At 33.2% G+C, this 24704-nt stretch overlaps 1 protein-coding gene across 2 annotated transcripts in view; it reads right to left on the reverse strand.

Moving 5' to 3' along the window:
• Positions 1-2103: 2103 nt before the first annotated feature.
• Positions 2104-24704, reverse strand: part of ESD (esterase D) — a 33695-nt gene continuing 11094 nt past the window's right edge. For both annotated transcript variants that reach the window (XM_012545291.3, XM_012545292.3), the window contains exons 3-10: positions 23934-24011; positions 22462-22550; positions 19914-20012; positions 16931-17055; positions 14682-14801; positions 12222-12320; positions 10930-11097; positions 2104-2603 (exon numbers count right to left, since the gene is read on the reverse strand). In XM_012545291.3, the coding sequence (XP_012400745.1) occupies positions 2523-2603; positions 10930-11097; positions 12222-12320; positions 14682-14801; positions 16931-17055; positions 19914-20012; positions 22462-22550; positions 23934-24001 (849 nt within the window). In that variant the 5' untranslated portion in view covers positions 24002-24011 and the 3' untranslated portion in view covers positions 2104-2522. The remainder of the gene's footprint in view (positions 2604-10929; positions 11098-12221; positions 12321-14681; positions 14802-16930; positions 17056-19913; positions 20013-22461; positions 22551-23933; positions 24012-24704) is intronic.

The following is a 24704-nucleotide window of genomic DNA, read 5'->3' on the forward strand; positions in this document are numbered from 1 at the left end:
CCTTGCAGGGACCTGGCTCCCCTCTGGTGACGCTGCATTTCTCTTTCTCTCCTTTCCAGCTCTCCTTTCATATTCTGGCCATCCTGGCCCTGAAAGGGAAGGGAGGAGACTCCTTGTTCCCACCTGCCACTTACAGACTCTCCTTTTGCCTCTTTTCTTTGAGGTCCACATAATTAAACATTCCCACCAGTAAAAGTGATGGCAACTGTTGTATAGCATCCTCCCTTTTCTCAGACTTTTCTCACACCCTCCTGTCCTAATTCCTGCTCTTATACTAGAGATGTATTCCCTTGCCTTCTCTTCCCTATGCTTCCCTCGGTCCCATCATGACCTACTCATATCCGACTCCTCAGCCGGACTACATCTTGCCATTATCCATAAATGTGCCATTGCTCTCATTAGAAACTGGCTTTCCCCGTCTCTGACCATCACCATTGCCCCTCTCTCTAGGCTTTCCTCCTCTTACACCGGTCCTTTGCCCTCTGCAAGATCTCCATTACCTTCAACCATAAGTGCTTTTTCAGGTCAGGATCCTTGTTGACATCATTCTCCAATCTCCGAGTCATTTCAAACCCCTACTTATCCTCTGCCTTTGAATCTTTATTCCCTTGTCCTTTCACTGCTCTTTTTCTTGCCAGACTTCCACTACCTGCCTCCTCTCTTCTTACTCGTGAGCTACTGAACAAATCTGGAGAGAATCCCACAACCTTGTTGGGTATGTTACAAACTCATCTTGTAATAATAATAATAACAACAATAATGATAACAGTAACATTTATGCAGCATTTTAAAGTTTGCAAAGAGCTTTTCAGTCTTCTCATTTTATCCTCACAATCTTGTGATAGTGTGATAGATATTTTACATTTATTAAGCACCTCCTATGTGCCATACACTGAGCTAAGTGCCAAGGGATATAGAGAAAGGCGGAAGGCAGTATCTGCCCCCAAGTAGCTCATAATCCGAGAAGGGAAGGCCCCACATAAGGAGAAATGGAAAAGCAGGGAGGCTGAGATGGGAGGGGAGTAGGCTGATGAAGTCCTGCAGCCAGGAATGGAAACAATCCCAAGGGTAGGAGTTGCCAAGTTGCTTTCATATTGCAGAATGATGAGTTTCTGGAGATCATGAAATCAGATCAGCCTGTGGGAAATGATGAGGTGATTCCCATACCTCCTTAAATGGTGGAAAATTTGGAAGGAGCTCTCCAGTGTCCAACCTTCACCCTCTCCAAAGTCAGAGATCTTAGGGGTAGGAGATGTGACTTTCAGAGCTGACTTCATCTTGCAGAATGAATAACTTTTACAGATAAGAAAATGGAGGCAGTGATTAGACGACTTGCCCGGAGTCAGATTGCTGGTTCAAGGAACTTAAGTTTTCTTCACTTCAGGTGTAACACTCTATTCACAGTCATTTAACTACCCTTTCTACAACAATGCAATTCTTTTATTTTTAATGAATTTCTTATTTTCCTTCCCATAGAAGCTAGTCTTTCTCAAAATGATACAGTCCTTCTCCCTCAACTCCTCCCATCACTTTCTTGAAAAAAAACTGAGGCCATTTGATAGAATTCTTTTCACCTTAAAACAGCTTGATATTCTCTCTCTCTCCTTCCCCCCATTGTTGACAATGAAGTGACCCTTCTCCTTGCCAGATACAATCCCTCTGCATAGGCACTTGATTTCATCTCCTCCTATCTTTTCCTGCTGACCCCATCATTAATCATTCCCTCTCTTGAATTTTCAAATTCCCACTATCAAGTGGTTCCCTTATTATTGCTTTCAAACATACCCACATAACGAAAGAGAAACCTGGCAGGGAGCTCACCTGTTAGAAGAGCAGGCCTCAGAGCCTGTATTCTTTCCTCTCTGGGTTTTTAGTGACACTGCTTTGTTCTGGTTTGTCTCCTCCCTCTCTAACTGTTCCTTAGAATTGTTTGCTAGTTCAGCATGTTAAGTTCTTTGTATACCTATTCTACATTGTTGACACAAAGGTATTTTCAAAGAGATAAGTCACTTCAATCATTTTACTTATTTCAATCAACCATTTGTGGTTAACAATTCTTTTATCCTTAAATAAGCTTAAGAGAAAACACTTAGCACAAACAAGGTCAATAGACTGTCTCTTTATTCAGTTACTGAGATAAAATTTCATAATTTAGTTCTCTAAGAACTGATACACCCAAAACCCAACAACTTTAAGTCCCCAAGAACATCTGAATCACTGTTTTCTTTACAGTCAACTGTGGTCATTTACATATTCTGTGATTCTTTAAACTTGATTTTACAAGGATTTCAAAATGTCCTCAGGTTATGACATGTCTTCTCTCAGGGTACTTAGGGGAAACAAAAAGGAATCAGACTGCTTGATTGTATAAATTTATTCAGAATATGCTTAGCCTTAGAACTTAAGATGAAAATTAGAAGTAATGTTCACAAGCAGTAATTTTTCATGTATAATTCTATCTTTTCAAAAGTTTAGTTTACATGGTAACATTTATATTGTGAAATTAACTTGTATAGGAAGCTTTATGCGTTCAAGTATTTTGCATGATGTCTGATGTGATCATTAACAAAAGTTGCAATGAAGTAGTAGTTATGATCATATCCCTGGAAGAGAAAACATACAAAGATGGTCACCAAGACAGCTAAAATATATGCAAAATAATATTAAGTATTAAAAATTTGGCTTTATTCCATCCAATTTGTTTGCTTGAAAAGAAATTCACAATAAAAAGTAAAAGGATTTCTATATACATATTTTGAAATTTTTATTTTATATTTAAATCACAATGTGCTTTGTAACATCTTAATTTTTTTAAAAATGAAAAAAAAATAGCATTCCACAAAGATTGGCTTACATCACCATTTTGTTAATATGCTAAGAGAAGAAGATTATCAGTACATTAATGGAGTTTAATATCCTGTGTGGAGTAAAGATGCCCCTGACATTCCCAACAGTCATGATATCATAAACATAGAGAAGAAAGAAATTTAATTATAAGCTGTATAATGGGGATACCAATCAATAAAGAAATGAATCTCAAATTATAAATATATACATAGAAAAAAAAAATTTGGAGAAAACAGTCACACAAATAATATCTTTTCCTGGATAGTAAAGGTATCTTAGATCTATAATTCTAAAAATTCTAAATTCTAAAATTCTAATTTTTAAAAAAGGCAGTTGTCAAATAATACAATTTTCAAATGATGTGAAGACATAGGTACAAAACATAGACATCTATTAGAGTCACTTAATGGATATTGAAAAGGAATAAATAAATATTTGAGTCTAAACAATATAGTCATCTATGCACATTTCTCAAAATCTCATTAAATATATGATATACACAGCCAAAGTTAATTCCAAAGACAGATGAAAAGACATCTTCCTTGTTCCTTTGCAGAGTCAGGGGTTTGCAGGTGTGGAATATTGGATGTAACATCACACTTAAATGTATTAATCGGCTTTGCAAAAATTTATGATATATTGTTTCAAAAAGTAAGGCAAATTAAATTTAAGGGAATTATCTTGATAGATTTTAGCAACATGTCAAATATGGCCTAATTCTACCAAATAGGGGCACCTAGGTGGAGCAGTGGATAGAGTACCAGCCCTGAAGTCAGGAGGACTTGAGTTCAAACATGACCTCAGACACTTAACACTGTGGCAAGTCACTTAACCCTAATTGCCTCAGCAAAAAACAAACAAACAAAAACAAATAGAAAAGACAAACAAAATATTATCTGTGCTTTAGAGTCCAGCTACTAATCTCTAGGAAATATATAAGATGAGTCTACATTTTCTGACTCTTGTGCCATGCTATAAATTTCTGGGAACCAGCAACCAAGAAATACTTCTACATGAAAGTCATGGAAGTAACTCAAAAACAATCCATCTATTCTTTTCCCAAGACTACACATGGAAATTTATCTGATGAGAGTATTGTTTTATTAGAACCAAGTCCTGGATTATTTAGTTTCACATTTCTACTTCTAGACAAGAAGACAAACCTTTAATCTAGGTCACAACTGGTTAGAAGGATATAAGGCTTAAAAGAAATAAAAACAATATATATAGAAAAAAGATGACTACAGAAGGAGAAAAATATTCTGGAGAAAATTCAAAGGGAACTATTTAAGCTCTCAGTTTTTCAAAGCAATAGGATGTAACAGAAAGAACACAAGAGAACTGAGTTGCAAATCCTATCTCTAAAAAAAGGATCATAGGCAAGTCAGTTAACTTCCCTGAGCTTCATTTTCCTTTTCTATAGAATGGAGAAACCAATACTTATAATACCTACTTCACAAGGGTGAAGAAAGTTTTGCAAATCTGAAGACTCAATATAAATGGGAATATGATGGTTTTTTTCTTCTGCAGAATGGTACTATGTGTCACCTATCACTCAACAAGCGCTTGTTAATTAGGTCCCTTTGGGGCACTAACTGGATGCTGCTCAGCTTTCTCAAACTCAAGGAATCCATCCTGTGCAGTAGGAGACTGTATTAAGACGAATAGTGTGATCTCTGAAGACTTGGCTAGTGGCCTGCCCTGTGCTTCCTTTTTACTAAGGAAGGCATCCTTCCCCACTAAGAGGCATCCAAGAAGCCTATTTCTGTGTAAGTCCAGGTTTATTTGTTCTGTGTTAGTTAAGGACCTATTTCTCTCCCTCTCCATTAAACAATACGTTTAAGAGCAACAGCAACATTTAACCATATTTTTGCACTAGGCTCGTCTTCCCGAGATGGAGGAGGGGGCAGGACATTGTTTTTGTTCCCAAGGCAAGAGAAGGAAAACCATCAAAGCAGAACTAGCAATTCTGGAAAGGATTGGTCAACTGATTACCCTATGACTTTATTTATCATTCCTGCAGCTTCCATGAACAAAACATTCCTCCATGACCATCACTCCCTTCTATGTGTCACCTTTCCCAATTAGAATGTAAGCGCCTTGAGAGCAAGAACCGTTTTGCCTTTTGTGATTCTTTCTTCCAGTGTTTGGCACATAGTAAGCATTTAGTAAATCTTACAAATTGAGCCAGAGAAGAATCTTACATTAAACAAAGTATGTCACAGTCTACCCATCCCTCACCCCATCATATATACATGGTCCTTTTTATTGACTCTGCTTCTCTTGAACAGTTGTATTTTGTCTTTTGAACTAACCCTGCTTTCCAGTATACCCTTTCATTTTCCCTGGGCTACGATTTCTCTCCAGACCAAGTACTACTCTTTCTTTATCAATGAGCAATTACATAAAGAGGTACACATATGTGTCCTTCTATATCTCTGAGAACTTGCAAAGTAAAGATTTCAATGGGAAGCTACTAATTATAGACAGATGGATCTGAATGAAGGAAATAGAAATGCTTACAGGCAAAGCATTCTAAAAAAGGCATGGATTTTAAGCCTTACTATAATTAGGATCAGCATCTTACCCTACAATTCAGTAAACATTTAACATAATTAATAGCTTCTGAGTGACAGAGTGCTAATATCTGTGAATCTTAATAGAAATAATTTGAGAGAATCTTATATGCTACTTCAGAATTTAAAAATTCAAAGCAATAGCATTATTCTCATTAATAATGGTGCTCATAGAGTCAAAAATCCATCTTTCTCGAAAAAGAAAGTAAATATCTGACTTAAGGAGCCAAAGAAAATTAATTTAAGAAACTAAAACACAAAACACATTAGTGATACATCCTGAAAAATATAGGATGGTTGTTAGTCAATAAACATTTTTAAGTACCTACTATGTTTTCTGATATATATTAAGTACTTAAAAATGTTTATTGACTTACTGAAAACTAGGCATACAAAAAAAAAAAAAAAAAAAAAGACCCACAACCAAACAAAAGGTAAAAGATAGTCCATTTCTCAGAGAACTGCCATTGTAATTAGGAAACAACATGCAAACAATTATATATAAACATGATTGATATAGGATAAATCAGAGGTAATTACTAGATAGAAGGCACTAGTATTAAGGGGGATCAGGAAGGCTGTTTGTCTTTATATATAAGAGAAGGTCTTAGCTGGATCTTAAAAGAAGCCAGAGATGGAGACGAAAGGACAAAGTTATGAAAGGCTTTAAATCCCAAACAAAGGACTTTATATTTGATCCTAAAAGTGATAAGGAGCAACTAGAATTGACTAAGAAGGAGGGAGACATGGTCAGTCATGTCCTTTAGGCAGATCACTTTGACAGCTGAGTGGAGAATGGATTGCACTGGAAAATAGCAAACAGATCAATCAGCAGGCAAAAGTTTAGGGGTGAGATGAGACAAGACTGCACCAAGGCAAATAGCAGTATTGGAGGAGAGAAGGGGACCCATGTTAGGGGTGTAAAGAAGGCAAATAAACAGACCTTGGCAGGTTATAAGCTGGATGACTGGGAGGATGGTGGTACTCTCAATATTAAAAGGAAAATTATTAAGATGGAAAGGCTTGGTGAAAAAAGATAATGAGTTCAGACTTAGACATATTGAGTTTAAAATGTCTAAGATCCAAGTTGAGATGTCCAACAGATAGTTGAAATGCAAGACTGGAGAAGTAGATTTGAGAATCATTTGCTTAAAGATGTTAATTGAATCCATGTAAGTAATGAGATCAAGTGAAATCCTATAAAGGGAAAAGACAGGCAGGAGAGAATACTGTGGAATGCCCATGCTTAGCAGGAATGTCTTGGATGAAGTTCCAGCAGAGCAGACTAAGAAGGAAGGATCATATACATGGAAGAATAAGGAGAAAATAATGTCACAAAAACCTTAGAGAGAGAATATCAAGAAGAGAATAGCTGACAAAGTCAAAGGCTGCACAGAGATCAAGAATAATGATGATTAAGAAAAGATTAATAGATTTCACATTTAAGGAGCTGTGAAGAGAAAGATTTTGCATTGAAAGATTACAATGTGAAGGGGAAAAGTAGAAAGAAGGGAAAAAGGAAAAAGTAAAAAGAAGTTCTGGAGACTGCTAAGAACAATATTTTATCTATTAGTAAATCCCTTTCCCAGTTCAACTATTTTGTATCTATAAAACGACTATAATGAAATTGCTTGTGTTTTCTGTCATTAAGGGGAAAGTACCTTCCTCATCCCCCACTATATACTTTAAAAGAAAAACTCTGACAGCAAATTTCTATTTTGAGGCTTTAAAAAAAAAAAATCACATGCTTCTTCCTTCACTCAGTTCTAAAGTGGAATCAGTATTCTAGATATTATACTGGATGCTAACACTGAAAAGCAGTATTTTCCTCCATCTCCTCAAAAGCCCTAAGAGTTCAGAACTGAATCACCAATTAACTCTTCAAAAAGGGTATTCATAGAAGGGGAAGAAAAAGACTCCTTTCTGTTTTTCATTTGTAGATGGTGGCAATATCTCCACTAAAGTCCTATTTTGATGTCTCTTCTGGGAGCAGAAGTAATCTAGGGTTCTCCAAGACTATGCTAATGGAATACAAGCTTTGGCAGATCCTAATGAGCTAGAAATGCTTAAAAATTAAGGCTATGGTACAAACATGTTTGTGGCAGCCCTTTTTGTAGTGGCAAGAAAGTGGAAACTGAATGGATGCCCATCAATTGGAGAATGGCTGAATAAATTCGAGTATATGAATGCTATGGAAAACTATTGTTCTGTAAGAAATGACGAGCAGGATGATTTCAAAGAAGCCTGGAGAGACTTACACGAACTGATGCTGAGTAAAATAAGCAGGACCAGGAGATCATTATATACGGCAATGACAAGACTATACAATAATCAACTCTGATAGATGTGGCTCTCTTCAACAATGAGATGATTCAAACAAATTCCAGTTGTTCAGTGATGAAGAGAGCCATCTACACCCAGAGAGAGGACTGTGGGAACTGAGTGTGGAACACAACATAGCATTTTCACTCTTTCTGTTGTTATTTGCTTGCATTTTGTTTTCTTTCTCAGTTTTTTTTTCCCTTCTTGATCCAATTTTTCTTGTTCAGTAATATAACTGTATAACTATGTATACATATATTGGATTTAACATACATTTTAACATATTTAACATGTATTGGACTACCTGCCATATAGGGGAGGGAGTGAGGGAAAGAAGGGGAAAATTTGGAACAGAGGGTTTTGCAACAGTCAATGTTGAAAAATTACCCATGCATATGTTTTGTAAATAAAAAACTTTAATTAAAAAAATAATTAAGGCTATATGTGATGGACCCATTATTTGAAGATGATCCTGTCAAAGTTTGGACAGGCTCATCACAGGACTGGAAGTTTTTATTTATTTTATATTATATATAATGTAAATACACACACACACACACACACACACACACACACACTTGGCTGTCAGACCCTGCTCCCAAGATACTTTTCCAGTTTTTAGAATCCTGGATTCTAGTCCTTGTTTTGCCATAAATCATTTAATCTTTCTGAACCCAATTTTACTCATACTGACAAAAATAAAGGGGATTGACTAAATTTCAGTATTAGACAAAACTTTTTTTTTTTTTAAGCACATAATCAAGTTTTCAGTTTTGGGGCAAACCCAAAGTCAATACAGGTTTTATCTGAGACTGGTTCTGGAGTCATGGCCCAGAACATTTCCATTCATTTGTTTATTCAATTACAGAAAGCCTAAACAAAACCTAGTTTAGACTGTGCAAGCCAGACTTACTGTGATCTTGCCAGAATAAAAGCCAAGGGAAAATTGTGTCTAAGCTGAACAATGAATTGGGCCACAGCAATTTCAGTGTTTTTTTACTCTGGAGTTGTTGCAAGAATACTTTATCTTGGCCCTGGCCTAAGTCTAAATTAACAAGTTGCCAAGAAGAAAGATATTGGAAAATAACGAGTTTCTCTCATCACTGTTCACTTTGTCTCTTCTACAATCTCCCCAAGTTTTAAGTCACTAATCCATATATAATCTAAGTCACTAATCCATGTATAAGGCTCCTTGTGGAGAATATATTAACTATTAAAAGATAAATAGCATTATATCTTGTGTTGTTCACTTTAATCTGGTTCAGTTCTGATGGACGTGGCTCTCTTCAAGAGTGAATCAAGAGTGATTCAGGTCAATTCCAATAGATTTGTGAAGGAGAGAGCCATCTGTATCCAGAGAGAGAACTATGGAGACTGAATGTGGAACTCTGCACAGTATTTTTACCTTTTTTGTTGTTGTTTGTTGTTTTTGTTATTGTTTTTATCTGATTTTTCTTGCACAGCATGATAAATGTGGAAATATGTTTAGAAAAATTGCACATGTTTAACCTATGCTGGATTACTTGCTGTCTAGGGGAGGGGGAAGGAGAGGAAGGAGAAAAATTTTGCAAGAGTGAATGTTTAAAACTATCTTTACATGTATTTTGAAAACTAAAAAAGCTATTATCACTTAAAAAAAGAAAAGAAAAAAGAAAAGGAGGCTGGCTATGTAAGAAGAATAAAATAATTTATTGTGAATATGTGAATATGGTAAATAATGCAAATGCTGCACTATTAGCTATGGGATGTCAAGACAGTTAGACAAAGACCTCTAGAGCATTGGGTAAATCCTGTAAAAATCTGGGGTCATAGAATCATTCCTAGGAGTGCATATCTAGTCATGTTTATTCTTAATCAACAAAAAAGTAGTATACTATAAGGTAGTTACTCCTTAAAAATGGACATTTAAAAAATATCATTAAAACATGGTATTTTTCAGTATTAAAAAAGCCACTGCAAAATACCAAAAAAAGTTTAAAACCACTGCTAGATAGAGGACTTATTGGAAGACATGGACAAAAATAGCACAGTGTGAGATGGCCAACTGCATTCATGGAGAGTGTTAAACTTTACATTAAGAAAAATTTACATCATGACAGCCATGGGAATATTGAAATAAGATGGATGGAAAACACTAACGCATATTATTACATATTTAACTCATGCTCTTATAAAAAAAATCAAGACTTCTCTAAGAATACTATCATTAAAGAGAATATTTTTATCAAAGTCCTTCAAAAATATAAGCTAGAGAAATTTCTAGGTAGAAAGAAGAAAAGTATTATTAAAAACTCATTATTATTACTGACCATGCATTTATTTGCATTTTTAAGAGGGACAAATATTTTCCCTCTGCTGATAGTACTTATACAACACCTTTGATTAAGACAGGTATGTGATACAGTGAAAAAGAGCACAGGAATTGGTGTCAGAAATACTTAAGTTCAAATTGACCATAGACACTAGATGTGTGACCCTGGTAACTCACTTAACCTGTTCCAGTTTACACATCTGTAAAATAGAGATAATAATAAAATCTACCTCTCAGAGTTCTTAAGAGGAAAAACATCTGATAATTTTTATATAAAGTATTTTGTAATCCCTTAAATGTCATATAAAGGTTTTTATAATCTGAACTATATACTCTATGTTTAGTCTCTTTCATACCTTAAGAAATACTAAATTCAAAGAAACAAAGTCCTGCTAACGACACAATTTTCTCCCTCTTAGACAGTAGACACCCAATAAAGAAAATTCTGTTTGAATAAAAGTTTTCTATTCCAACCATAGTAGAATGGTTGAAGGCAAAAACTGAAGGAAGGTTAGAAATAGTTAATGATCCAAAATTCTAGCTTTTAGTTAAATCTTTAGTGTTGCTATATAACTTATTTTTACTATGTTAATGATATGGCGGTAGTTCAAAAAACTATAGCAACTTCTTTTACATAATACTTCTTAACTGTCAAAAATATATCTTTTCCTTAAATTGTCTCTACACAGTATTTGACACAGAAATTATTGTAATCCAATGGACATTAATTTTCAAATATGCCTTAAAAGAACACACCAGAAATATTAGAGTGAGATCAAATTCAGATCAAAGAAAAAAGCTCTGACAGTGCTTTTTTCATTCAGATTACAGAACATAAATTCAGGAGAAATAATCTGCCTTGCTAATACTTACCTCTTGCAATCTAAAAACAACTGGAATTTTCCGTTCTGCACAGGCAGCTATAAAGTTGTCAGGAAGTAACTGCCCATCTTTAAGGAATTGGTCATCCTTTCCTTGATCAATTAATATGTCCAACTTAGAATCTGGATAAGACTTCACAAGATGAGTAGCATCATATGCCTATAAATCAAAGGAAAAATTCAAAACTCATTTTTACAATGCTTAAAAAAGAAGAATTCTAGAACATGAAGTACCCTGGAGATAGTATATCAAACTAAGCAAGGTACACTTAATGCTACTAAAGTGAACCAGAAACTAAAAGCAACCCAGATTATAGGGCTGATTAAATCTGAAACATGATTATATCTCTAAAGTGAAGCTACTAAATAAAGTTTTGTATATTTCAAGATAATCAAGATAAATTTTAAGGTTTATTTTTAAAAGCTTCCTAGATTCAAATTCCCAGTTTATTAATCCTCCTCAAAAAACAAGGATCATCTTCCTTAAGCACTCTTTGGCTCCCAACCTTTCTTTATAATTCTGTAATAGCAACTCTAAGCTACTTCTCAAATCCAACAAAAACATCAAATCATTTTAAAAGATGTTTTTAATTCCTTTATTCTCCTTCACATCTGAGTACACTCTATTCCAAAAGAAACATTATCTTCTGTGTGAACCTCAAAAACCTACACTAGTATTATTCTTCTTCTAGTGATATCATACGATTTTTCTTTTTTCTCCCCTCTCCATATATGAATAAGCAACTTCATTTATTTTTGTCCATAAATATGTATTTTAGAACAAATCTGTTTCTTTAAAAAAAAAAATAAAACTCACCCAAAAAAACTTCCTAACTTCTCCATCAGGCATTTTTAATTCAAATCAGCACACATGTTATTAACAAACAAATCCTCAGACATAACTAGGCTCTTGTCATAGTTTGACTGAATACAAAGCAGTACAGACACAGTAAAAAGGTGGGTTAACCTAAATTTTACAAGAAATAATAGACTACAGACTTTTTGCAATACTAAGAAGTACAAATTGCCTTTTTGTCATTCGAGACTATTACTGGAACGTCCTCTTTTTAGGGTATCTACTATAATTAGTCATTGTTTAAAATCAAACTTTTCATCATTTTATACACACACACACACACACACATTTATTTATATTTATAAATTTTACTATGAAATTTATTCTTTAAATGTGAGATACAACTCAAGTATGGCTATGTAGTATCTCAAGTTTGTATAATTTTTTAAAGACTTCAAAATATAGAGTGTGAATTATTTAGTACCTACCTCCCACTTACTTTTATCTGATCCTAAATATCCACTGAAGGCCTTTTTACCCCAAGGACAGAGAATTGGATTGCAGATTGGAGAGAATGCTGACACAGACTTCAAAAACAAAGAAATCATGTTTTAATATTTTGGAAGACAACATTTTGACTGATATATTGAAAATGACTAAAAAGTTACTGACTTATAAAAAGGTTTGGGAATAATTTTCTTGAATTATCTTTGGTTTTGATTGTAAGTATCTCAAAGGCCAGAATGGCCCACTGAATAGTCAGGTACCTTGCAAGTAAATTGTGGGTGCTGAAATAACACAAAGCAACAATTTATTATTCATCAAATAAGCACATTGATTAAAAAGAAGCTTATATTTAACATTCTTCCTTCTGCTGATTATGTCCACCAAAAATAATTAGTTGCAATATCATAACAGATTCTTGGTGAATAAATGACATTTAATTCTGAAATACCCTGTGTTATTAAGAAAGGTATACTGGAATTTAAATAACATTATTACTAATAATGGTACAATGTTTTTTTCATATTATTTTGAATTCTATGCCACTAGCAAACATTTACCAGGTTGTTTTATATGGGTTGAAATTCAGAGTAGATGGTCATCCTGCCATCTGGGGGAGGGGGTGGGGGGGGTAAGAAGTGAAAAATTGGAACAAGAGGTTTGGCAATTGTTAATGCTGTAAAGTTACCCATACATATAACCTGTAAATAAAAGGCTATTAAATAATAATAAAAAAAAAGAAATTCAGAGTAGAGATATTATAATGTCTCAAAGAATTTTTGTCTTATTGTACTTTATGCATAATCTTATAGTTTCTATTAGATTTATATCATCTTTTTCAAAACATGAAAAATGTAAACATGTTCTATTTTTGCATTAATAGAAAATTGCTTTATTGCGCACTGAAAAGATGTTTGACTTTTTAAAAATCCACCATGAGAGGAAACTGGTTCAATTTCAAAACAAATCTTGTCAATAACAAAACATATCTTGCCTTAGCAATAAGCCTCTATTATAAGTGTTTTCATCCTTGAATCAGACATTTGGAGTAATTTAGTAACTAATCCCTTGGGGTTACATATATATATATATGTATATGTATATAAATATACATAATATATAAAATATACATAAAATATAAAATATACAATATATATATATATTAAACAGACTGTGAAAGTGTCTGATTTTAAGATCAAAAGCTGCTAGCTCAACATGGTTAAAGATTCAAAGCGCAGCAAAATATTGTTGCAGCCAAGGACCACATTTATAATTTCCTTTGCACCTCCCCATAGCAAACTGCTCTCCATTCTATGATGGGCTGAACATTAAGGACTCAAAGTTACTACTGACAAGAAAATATATAATACTCAGAATAGGTAAAAGATAAAGTTAACACTCTCATCTAAAGAATTTAGGACTGCTTAAAATATGTTAATGAATAAAGAATCTCTACTGTTATCATATAAAAGGAAAAGTGAATTAGGCTAGAAAAGAAACTTGACACTCAAATAAAATCACTAAACAGAGTTTAATTATAGACATTAATTTAGTTGCACTGATATTTGACATGAATTCATTATAAATTACTAAACATAAAAGAATAAAGAATATCTACACTATTATAAGTTAAGGGCAGTTTCTTCTAACTTAGCAAATCAAACTTAAATTTACCAAGCTGCTACTGATAGAATGGTAGAGGGGTAGTTATGTTATTCAGATTATTAATATCTCTGAATTGATTCAGAGAGTAGACAAGATTTTTAAATGATGAAAACTGACTCTGAACAAAAATAAGCAATTCAAACAGTGTAGTGTAAAAAGCAATGGGTATAAAGACAGAAGGCCTGCATTCAAATACTGCCTATCTACCTTGATACCTATGTGATCTTATGTAAGTCACTTCTTTGAGTATCAGAGTCATTATCTAGAAAACGAGGACACTGGACTAGAGGATCTCTAAGGTCCCTGCCAGTACTAAATCGTATTTCACAATATTCCTGATGAATAACTAATAAAAGAGATTTATTTCACCTATAGGCCTAGAAAAAATAGCAACTTAAGGTCAGTACATGGTTTGGGAAACAATGTATTTTAGATTATATGTAATATACAGAAAATAAGTTAGATCTCTGGAGCTGAGGGTAGAATTTGCTTCTGACATTAGTAAAAATTTCTTTTTTTTTTTTTTTTTTTTTTTTATTTTATTTAATAGCCTTTAATTTACAGGATATATACATGGGTAACTTTACAGCATTAACAATTGCCAAACCTCTTCATTAGTAAAAATTTCAATAAAAAATATGAAGATATCTTTTTTATTTCTAATCACTGGAGCTGGAAAATTCTAATGTCAATAGTACCAAAATAAATGAATCCCAAATTCAACCTTAATAAATAAGTAATAATAAATAGTAATCATTTTAACACTGAGATAACCTTACTTTGTATTTTCCAGGATTCTTCAAAGTACAAATCAGAGCTCCATGGCCTCCCATAGAATGTCCAAAAATAGATATCTTCTCAGGGTCAGCTGGAAAATTGGCATTTATCAGCTTGGGCAGCTGAAAAAGTTAATAACATCACAAAAATATAAGAGAAATTTAGTCTCTTTCCAAAGTACCCAATAATAATACTATGAATAAAATACTAGTGATAACTGAATCTATATACAAGGTAGTTACATTTACTTTTTAAATGTAAATATATTGATTATAGTTTTAAAATTTCATGAACAAGAAATATTACTATTAAAAGAAAATACTGATTACACTATAATGTCAAAGTCTTCAAAAGTGGTTCAAAACAAACAAAATAATAGAAAGTGGGACACACTGATTATTGTCTCTTTCATTTAAAAGTTAAAAATTTGCATTTTCTTAAAAATTAATAGGATGACATCTCATTTAAGGAGATTAAACCCTTCTTTTTAATTTCTTTAGTCAAAATTATATCTATACTGGCCATTTCAAATAAAACCCTTTGGAAAAAAGAAATGGTTTCGGCTTTTATGTGGCCTTTAAAATACACTACACATGGTTGGCACTTTGGTTCTGTTGTTTTTCTTAAACTGCTGAGGTTGTACCTCTACTTATCACAGAACAAAGGTTAGCTTGTAAGTTGGCTGAGCACAAAAGCTGGCAGTCTGTTCTACCATTCTGGGCAAGATTTCAAGCAACCTACCGCCCTGGCATGAGATTGGGCCTGCTTTCTGAGAGTCAACCTGGCTAACTACAAAAGGGTGGCTACCTGGTGATGAACTTTTCAGCCATAAAATAAGAAAAAAATAAAATAACTTTTACTTCTGGGTAAGCCCTTTCTATTTCCACAACAACAAGAACAAAGCAAAGGAAAGATGGGGCAATTAAGCACAGTTTTTAGGTAGACTAAAAACATTAAATTATCAGCACTCCAAAATGATCATTGAATCCACTGACCAATCAGGGATCATACTATTTACTGGTAAAAATGAATTACCAATCTTGATATTCACACCATTAGTGAAACCAGAATATAAAAAAAGCTTAGCTCACTGGAAAGATGGCTCACAGGTTTTCCTTAGAGAGGCAAATAAGGGATCTGGCAAAGTTAATTTTATTGTGTGTCAAAAGAAAACACCATTTTATGAGAAACCCAGGTAATTTTATATTGCAGTATCCCAGTATGTGATAATGAATACCATGAATATAATTTTTGCAAGGAATGAGGAAGTTGAGAATTTTACATATAAAACCAATTAGTAAGTACTTATCAAGTACCTTCTCTATATTAAACACTGTACTAGATATGCTGTAGATAAAAATACAATGAACAAAACTTTATCTTTTTTTAAAAAGCTTACATTTTAACATACTTTAAGGTGATAGACAAGGTGGGCATATAGAAATATGGAGACAAAACACTGAAAAACATGGTTCAAAAGTAAGACAAAAAAGAGGCCACGGTTTTGCATTTTATATATTCATACCTATATATCATGAATACTTTTTCCAAGAATGTTTGGAGTTGTTAGGCATATGACTAACATTAAATAAAAACATAAACAAAAAAGAAATTGAATATATTTGAGCATTTAAAGAAATGACTAATTACTCTTGGGAGAATAATTTCTGAATCAACTATTGATGTACAATCAGTTTTGTCAGACCAAAGCTCAAAATCAATATGTACATAATTATTAACCTATTCTGAACATGATTATTAATTATTAACCTATTCTGAAAAACACTTAAAAATTCCTAATAACAGACCTACTTACAACCCTTAATGGTTCAGACTTATGATTTTATAAATTTAGAGAGCTATCAGGGACTAAACTCCCTCTAAACTCCATTGATAAATGGAAAGCAATAACTATTCTGCAAATTATAGTCTCTGAAGATTGCCTAACATTGAGATGTTAAGTGGCATATTTGTTCAGAGCTATATATCACAGGTTCAAAGGAGAACTTAAACCTTGATATTCTAGCCTCCAAAGCCAATTATCTCCTAAGTTTGCTATGTTGTCTCTCATAAAAATGGTATTTTGAGATAGTTTGATATTTTCTCTAACACAACAAATAAATGTATATAACATCAATTTTATAACAGCAATCTTGAGTTGAAGATTAAACTTTTCAAACAAAAAGACAGCTAGAAAACAAATCAAAATAACTAAAGCTAATTATAAAAATGTTAATTTCAATGCAATTACCTCATCTGTTATATAAGAGTACATCCTATAGTTGGTTTTCCAAGGTTCTTCAGTGGCATTTACATAAAAACCAGCACCAGTACCAAAATCCCAGCTATCATCTTCTCCTTTAATATTGCAACCACCTATCAAAGCAAAATATCATTATTAAATGACCACTTGAAATCATTACCACAATATTTATAAATATTTTATACAACTTTGGTTTTTTAAGGTTCTTTCATATAGTTGACCTTAGTTGGTCTGAACTTAACAACACTGTGAAATAGGCAAGTCAAACATTATAATTCATATTTTAAAGGTGAGGAACTGAAATTCAGAGAGTTTAAGTGATTTGTCTTTTTACAGAGTTAAGATTGCATCTAGACCTCCTGATTCCAAAAAGATACTTTCCACTAATATCACAGCCTCTATTAGTATAGAATTCAAATGCCTCTAAAACCGAATTGACATCACTACAACCATCACAATGTTCATGGCCAGGAATCAAAATCAATCCCAGATTTCAGAGATGTCCTTATAGGACTATTTCGATGAAAGCATTTTGTAAGCTACAAAATATATTATTAATATGACCTAGGGCAGTTACTACGATTGCATTAATGAAGGAAGTTTCCAAACCAAGAGTTCCTCATGATAATGAAACCACAGATTAGAATAAAAAATTATTATTACAGTATTTCCAAGGGCATGGGGTAGTTAGGTGGCACACTGGATGGAATATCATGTTCGAATTCAAGTCCAGTTTTAAATATTTACTAGTTAAGTGGCTAGGCAAGTCACTTAACTCTGTTTATCTCAGCCTTCTAATCTGTGAGCTGGAGAAGGAAGTGGCAAACCACTCAGTATCTTTGCCAAGAAAACCCCAAATGGAGTCAATTATAATCAAATACAATTTACTAAACAACAAGAGTGAAGAATCTTTGCAAAATATATGGGACCTGAAATAGGTAACAATAAAAGCTCAGATATCTTTAACATATACTTTGTCTTTATTCTTTAGCAGTGTTGAGAAACTGAGAAAGCGTTAAAAGAGACCATAAAGCAGAATACAAAAACAGAGAGAAATTTGGCTAAGTTTTATGGTCTGTCTTACCATTGGACTAACAGGTAACAAAAAAAAGGAGAGAGGTAGAGACATTTAAGGTAGAGATAGAGAGGGAAAGAATTAGGATGGATGAAAAAGAGGTGATGGTAGTTGGGAAATAAAAAGCATAATGGTGACCAAACTTCAGATACATTATTTGAATGCTGTACTGTAAAATATAATTATTTTACAATTATTTGCTACGTATTATAATGCATTATAATTATTTGTATTGTCTTATTTTTCCAATAAACTATCAACTCTTTGAGGACAGAAGTTGAGTCTTACTGCATTTTCTTTAGCACCTTTATTCTGTACTGTTTTACTGCCTTTGTATCTCTAGGATGTAACACAGTGCCTGGTACATAATAAGTGTTTAATAAATGCTTGTTAATTATCTCTAGGCAAGAGTAACTTTCTTCTAATTGACAAGCATCTGAGACTATTAGACTCAATTAATAAGAGGAATGTGAAAATGAGACCAAAATTATATGCTCAGTCTCTTGGTAGATTAATTAGTTTTAGTTGACTTTGATCATAGACATCAACTCAGGCCCAGTATCTTGGAAAAAGCAACAATATGAGAAAAAGTCAGTACACTCATTACCCATTACTGCAAAAACACTACAATTCACATAGTAGATGCTTAATAAATATTTACTGAATTACTATTGGATCACAAATACCTTAGTAATGGTCAGTTATGTTATCTTTGTTTCCAAAAAGCAGCTAAACACATAAAGGTAATCAGGAAAATACTGATAAGACAAATGGGGCTTTAGAAGGTTTTTGAAAAACTAGAAGGAGGATTTGGAGTTTTAAGATAATCAAGACAAAGTATTAAATTATCAATAAGAAAACATAGAAAAATTGATATAAGCTAGATATCTAATAGCATCCTTTAATAATTAGGATTGGCCCAGTCTACTCTCCAACAATTAAATATTCTATAAAGAATAGATAGATATAAGTTTAAAATAACATTCACCAAATTCTCTCCCTTCACTCTCCCCCCCCCACCCCCCACCCCACTATAGTACATAAAGTTGTTCGCCAATTTATTTTCTCTTTTAGGAATAAAGAAGCAATTGTTCCAAAAAGGGATAAATTTGATGGTTTATAGCTTACCAAATTACAACAAGTAATCTTGTAAAATTACTTACCATCCTAAGTTTTTACATGCTTTCCTGAACTCTCACCAGTCTGGCTTAAAGTTAAGGGCTCTACTTCAAAGATACTGCCACAAAGAAGCAATGTATAGATATAAACTACTTTAAATACATTAAATGATATCAAGTCTTTGAAAGATAATTACTGTTAGCTCTAAAAAAAATATGATTATACAAGTTTCAAATAACAGGGGTTTTCCCCTGGTTTCAACGTAGATCTTCTTAGCAAGGAAACAAAATTAGTAAGATCTTATTTAATTGAATTGTTGCTGCTATGATTAGTCCTAGCATCCTGAATACTGTTGCTCCTTGATTTATGCTCTTTCAGATTTTTGCAGATGCCTTTCCATTCTCCATATAGATACTGCTTTAAAGATGTCAGCTTCCTTTTCTTAATTCATATCTTCCCCTATTATTTACAGAGAAAAGATCTTTGGCTTGTAAAATATGAATGATTCTATCCCATATCATACTTGTGTGCTTAACTTCCCTACCTACTAAACTGTAAACTTGTTGAGGGGAGAGATTTTGTCTGATTTATCTTGTATTACTCATGGTGCTAGAATGGATCTTTCTACAGAGTGGGCAAAGGCTCAATAAATATTTGTTGAATGGAACTAAAAAAATAGAATAGGCAGGTCATTCTTTGTATGTTAGGCCAAATAAAAGTTTAACCCCAAATATAGAGATGATGTCACCTAGAGAATCTCTGTGACAAAATACTTACGTGGACTGGTGTCTGGTGCAACCACAATGAGGCCATGTTCTGCTGCAGCTTGGTGATAACCAGCTTTTGTGATAAAATTTTGTTCTGTGCAAGTTAAACCTGAAGAGCAAAAATAATGATATCATTATACATTGTTAAGAGTTTGGAGTTTTTACTTTCCTACAAATAGCCAATTCACTTAAGGTAGGAGTGTTTAACCATTTTTGTGTCACGGCCCCTTGAACAGGCTGGTGAAGCCTAGGGGCGCCTTCTCAGGATATTTAATAAAGTTACAAAGGAAACAAATTACACTGAAATGCAGTTACCTGTTTTTTAAAAAACAAATTCATGGACCTCAAATTAAAAATTGCAGATTTAGGACTACCAGTAATTCTATGCTATACAACTTTAAAATTGGTTCTTTTTTATTTAATATTCATCAATACATCAGAGAGCTCTAGATTTTGGTGTTGGAACTCCCTTCACCAATAAAAGTCACAATTTAAACAACATGTCTTAATAAGTGTGTAAGGTTCAGAAGGGCTATAAATTGTCTGCAATCATAGAATTAGTTGAGTGTTAGAGATAGGATTTGAACCCATTTCTTCCTTAGTGAAAGTTGGAAAACCATAGAACCCAATCTTATCACTAAATACAAACAACTGACTGAAGAAAAGAAATGTGCTGGTGGTAGCATTTCGCCTTCTGCAAAGTGAGACCTAGCTCCATTTAATTGTGTTCTATCACTTTATAAAATGGCTATCCCTTGTCCATATTATTATGATTAGAATGTGATTATAGTATGATTATCCCTGTTCCACATTATTGTAATAAGGGATAAAACTAACATCAGCTAATATAATTCTAAGAATCTAATTCCATGGATAAGGAAACCATGAGCAGGGATTAGATAGATGCTTTAGTTCAAAGCCACCCAGTCTCACTCATTTATATTACCACCCTACAATTCAAGCAATGTCAAAATCTAATAATTCATGTAATAATTGAGTGTGGATTAGCTGGTTAACACTCTACAAAGAATCATTCCAAATATTCAAGTCGAATCATCACAAACATAAAAACTTCTAGGCACTGATGTTAATGTGATTTTTAGGTCCTTATTACCTATTATATCCCTTTCCTGTGAATCTCTCAAGAGAAATGCAGAAACCCTCTGTCTCCAGAGGGCATAGACGATTGGTAATACTGCAGCAAGTCTGTCTAGTGGAGACAAAATAGGCCCTTTAGTATAATTTCAGAGGACCTTTTCCTTTTTGGAACACAAGGGGAAATGCACAGTCCCTTGAGCTGAGAAAATAGGGTTTCCTATGATGAATTTAGAATGATAATTCCTCGAGAAAGAAGATATTACAGTATGCATTATGCAGGGAATCAAAGAATTATTGACCTTTAATGAGTTCAAGTCTCTAGGGCATTCAAAAAAAACTGGTAGATATGATAGTTGAGGTAACGTTCCAATTTCCAAAAAAAGAGAAAGTACAGGCCAGCAAGTTTGACTTTGATTCCTGGCAAAAATCTAGAACATAATATTAAGGAATGCCTTGGGAACATCAAGAAAAGAAAGCCACAAGCACTAATAAACATAGCCTCAGCTAGAATAGGACAAAGCAAATTGGAGAGGGATAGTAAACTGGAGGATCAGATGATTGCTAAAGACACAGTATTAACAGACTTTATCAAAGTACCTTCCAGTATCAATATATCCTTATGGACAAAACAAAAAAGTGTGGGAGCTGAATGGTTAGACTCAAAAAATAAAAGTATCAATGTGAAGGGGGAATGCTGGTAGAATTCTCTGAAATCTCTACAATATTCACTATTTTTATCAACAACAGAGAGGAAGCTCCTTATTTCTACATATGATAAAGCTGAGAAAGATATCTAACACATTGGATGATATAATAGAGATTCTAAAAGGTTACTAGGCTAAAATATGGGCTAGAAACACCTGAAAATATTCTATAAGACCTATCCAAAAATGTCTGCGAAGGTCCTGGAGACAACTTACACTAGAATTTTTAAAATGAAGACAGATGACCCTTGGTTAAGGAGGTTGAAGAAAAAAATCAGGCTCAGATATGTTATCTTACATGGCCTTTGAGTTCTCTTCCAACTTTGAGTTGTGGCAATTCTTCTAAGTTTTCTAGAAGAATTTGCCATGTAGTTGTAGGACTGGTTCTACTACTCTTAACTAACAAATTATAAAAAGCATTAGAAAGAAATAATTTTTCTACATAAAGTATTATGATTTCTACTCTCATTTGATATTTTCATCTTGATTAGGGAGGTCTTTATACTATAGAAGTGATTAAAGTAGAAATTAATTAACTAACCTTTCAAAACTCTTTTCATCAGAGATTATTTTCTGTATTATTATTTGTAGAAATAGAAAAAATGAACAGCATGGAAAGAAGGAAGTTAATCTTCAAAACTGAAAAGTTTTAAATTGTGCTTTGAATAAGGGTATCTAAAAAAGAATAAGGTTACTTTTTGAAGGTAAAAATTCTAAATCACCACCAAACAATATCAAAAAGCTCAAAAAACTTACCAGACAGCCAGTAAAGTACAGGACATTTTCCAGTTTCTGCCTTTGGTGGTAAGTAGATTCCAAATTTCATTTTGCATTTAAGCTCTACACTGTTTCAATCAAATATATTTAATTAGTTATTCTTTCTGAACAAACCTTAATTCATACAAGAAAAGTATATTAACATTGAGGCTATCCATTAATGAGCTCCCTCATTATCTTCCCTCTTCATCTATATTCTCCTTCTTTGTTTCAGTTGTTAGTAGAGGTCTTCTCCTTGCCAGGGGCTGACTTCTTTTACTTGTGTCCTTGATTTTTTTTCTTGAGCCTTGATTCATTAATCTTCACAATCACCTCTCCCTTTTCTGTAACATTCAATGTTACATCTACTAGTAAAATGAAAATATTTATCTACTAGTTCCTTCTTTCATTATCTAGGAAAATGCCCAAGTCTTCCCCAGCCTTTAGTTAACCTTGCCATTCCTTTAAATTGCTTTCCAAAATTGCTTTCAAAGGTTACTAGGGATCTCTAAACTGATTAATATATTAAATAAACAAACAAAACAAAATAAAACAAAACTTTTCTCAGTCCTAATCTTAATTGACTTCTTGGGATTTCTTTACCTCTTATTTTTCTCCATATTCAATCACTTGATAAGTCCTATTAATTCTACCTCCATCCCTCATACTGTTCCCTTCTCATTTTACAGAGCCACCATTCTTATTTGGTCAGATTTCAATTATCTCTTTCTTGGATAACTGTCTTACTTTTCTAACTGCTCTCTATTTCTCTGTATGCTTCATAAATCTGGCAAAATCATCTCTAAAAACACATGACCACAAGGAAGTCACAGCTTCTTTGAGCCCAAATTTCCTCATTTATAAAATGGATATAGTAACTATTAGGAAAACTCTTTGCAAAACTTTAAATACTATGTGAAAATAAAATGTCAACCCCATATACGCAAATATTCCTGTTATTTCTAAGATAAAACCATTTCAGCTGGTCATTTCTGGCTCCAGACTGAATTGTCAGCTTCATTTCTTTTTATTCACCTTCTTTCTCATTATGTTCCAGCCAAACTGGATCACACTGTTTCTGAAACTCATTATTCACAAGTCTCCAGTTTAGAGAAAAAGGAAACTTAAAAGGTCATATAGACCAATGCCCTCCCCTTTTCCAGGATCCAGGTATTTGAATAAGCCATCCTCCAAGTCTAGAAAACACTCTCACTGCTAACCTCTAAAGTCTACTCTTCTCTTCCCTTCAGGCTTACTTCAAGTATTACTCCTTTCAACAAAATTTCCCTAGCTTTCCCCTCACTCTCCCCATCCAGTTATTACTTTCTCCTTCCTCATATTTTTTTGTTTTAGTTACTGATATACATGTTGTATCACAGCTCTCCCCCCAAAATCAATGTCAAATAAAGAAGCAAGTACAAGTATACTTAAAATTATATTTGATACTGGTACAGATGACATTAAAAAGTTACCTGTCATGCTCATATACTTTCTGAAATCCTTCAAAGCACTTGTTGCTCGAAATCTGTTTCAAAGCCATAATTTTTTTGCTATTAATAAAAAGAAATTAACATAAATTTTGTTAGTTTTTAAATAATAAGCTTTTGAAGATACAAACACATTTTCTCAGTTTTATGATTAAATAAATACTTGAAACATAACTATTTTCAATAGTCACTATTATGAAAGATTACGTAAAGAAATGGTACTAAAAAAAAATCCATTTTTTTCTGTCACTTCAAATAAAAGTAGTTGAGGATGTCATTACTAAAACATTCTAATCTATTATTTCAATCTTTGTTGCCATTTAAGGCAACTGCCAATTGTCAAAGTATCAAATAAAGTTTAGATGTTAAGGACACTATCCGGTAACTGAATAATTAAAAATGGGTAGTGATGTGATAACCAATCAAAATTATAACACCTTTATTAATGGATTTTGTGAAGAAAAACTGTTGCAAAAGTTTATGAAGTAATAATTTTTTTTTAAATCTACCATTCCAAGTTGCCTTACATTTTGTTCCTATGGAAATAAAAGGAAATTAACTTGCAAATATCATTGGAATGGTGGGAAGATCAAAAAAAAAATTTCTAGTTTTGAGAGTCCTGGTTCCTTCTACATGTGTACGAGAAGCAAATTTCTTAACCTCTCTCAGCCTTAGTTATACCTTTTAGGAAATAATAAAGACAGTACTTTCGCAGCTTCCTTTCACAGAGAAAGTGTGAGGAACAAACAAGGTCAT

The sequence above is a fragment of the Sarcophilus harrisii genome, chromosome 3, assembly GCF_902635505.1.
Source record: "Sarcophilus harrisii chromosome 3, mSarHar1.11, whole genome shotgun sequence".
Classification (NCBI taxonomy): Eukaryota; Metazoa; Chordata; class Mammalia; order Dasyuromorphia; family Dasyuridae; genus Sarcophilus; species Sarcophilus harrisii.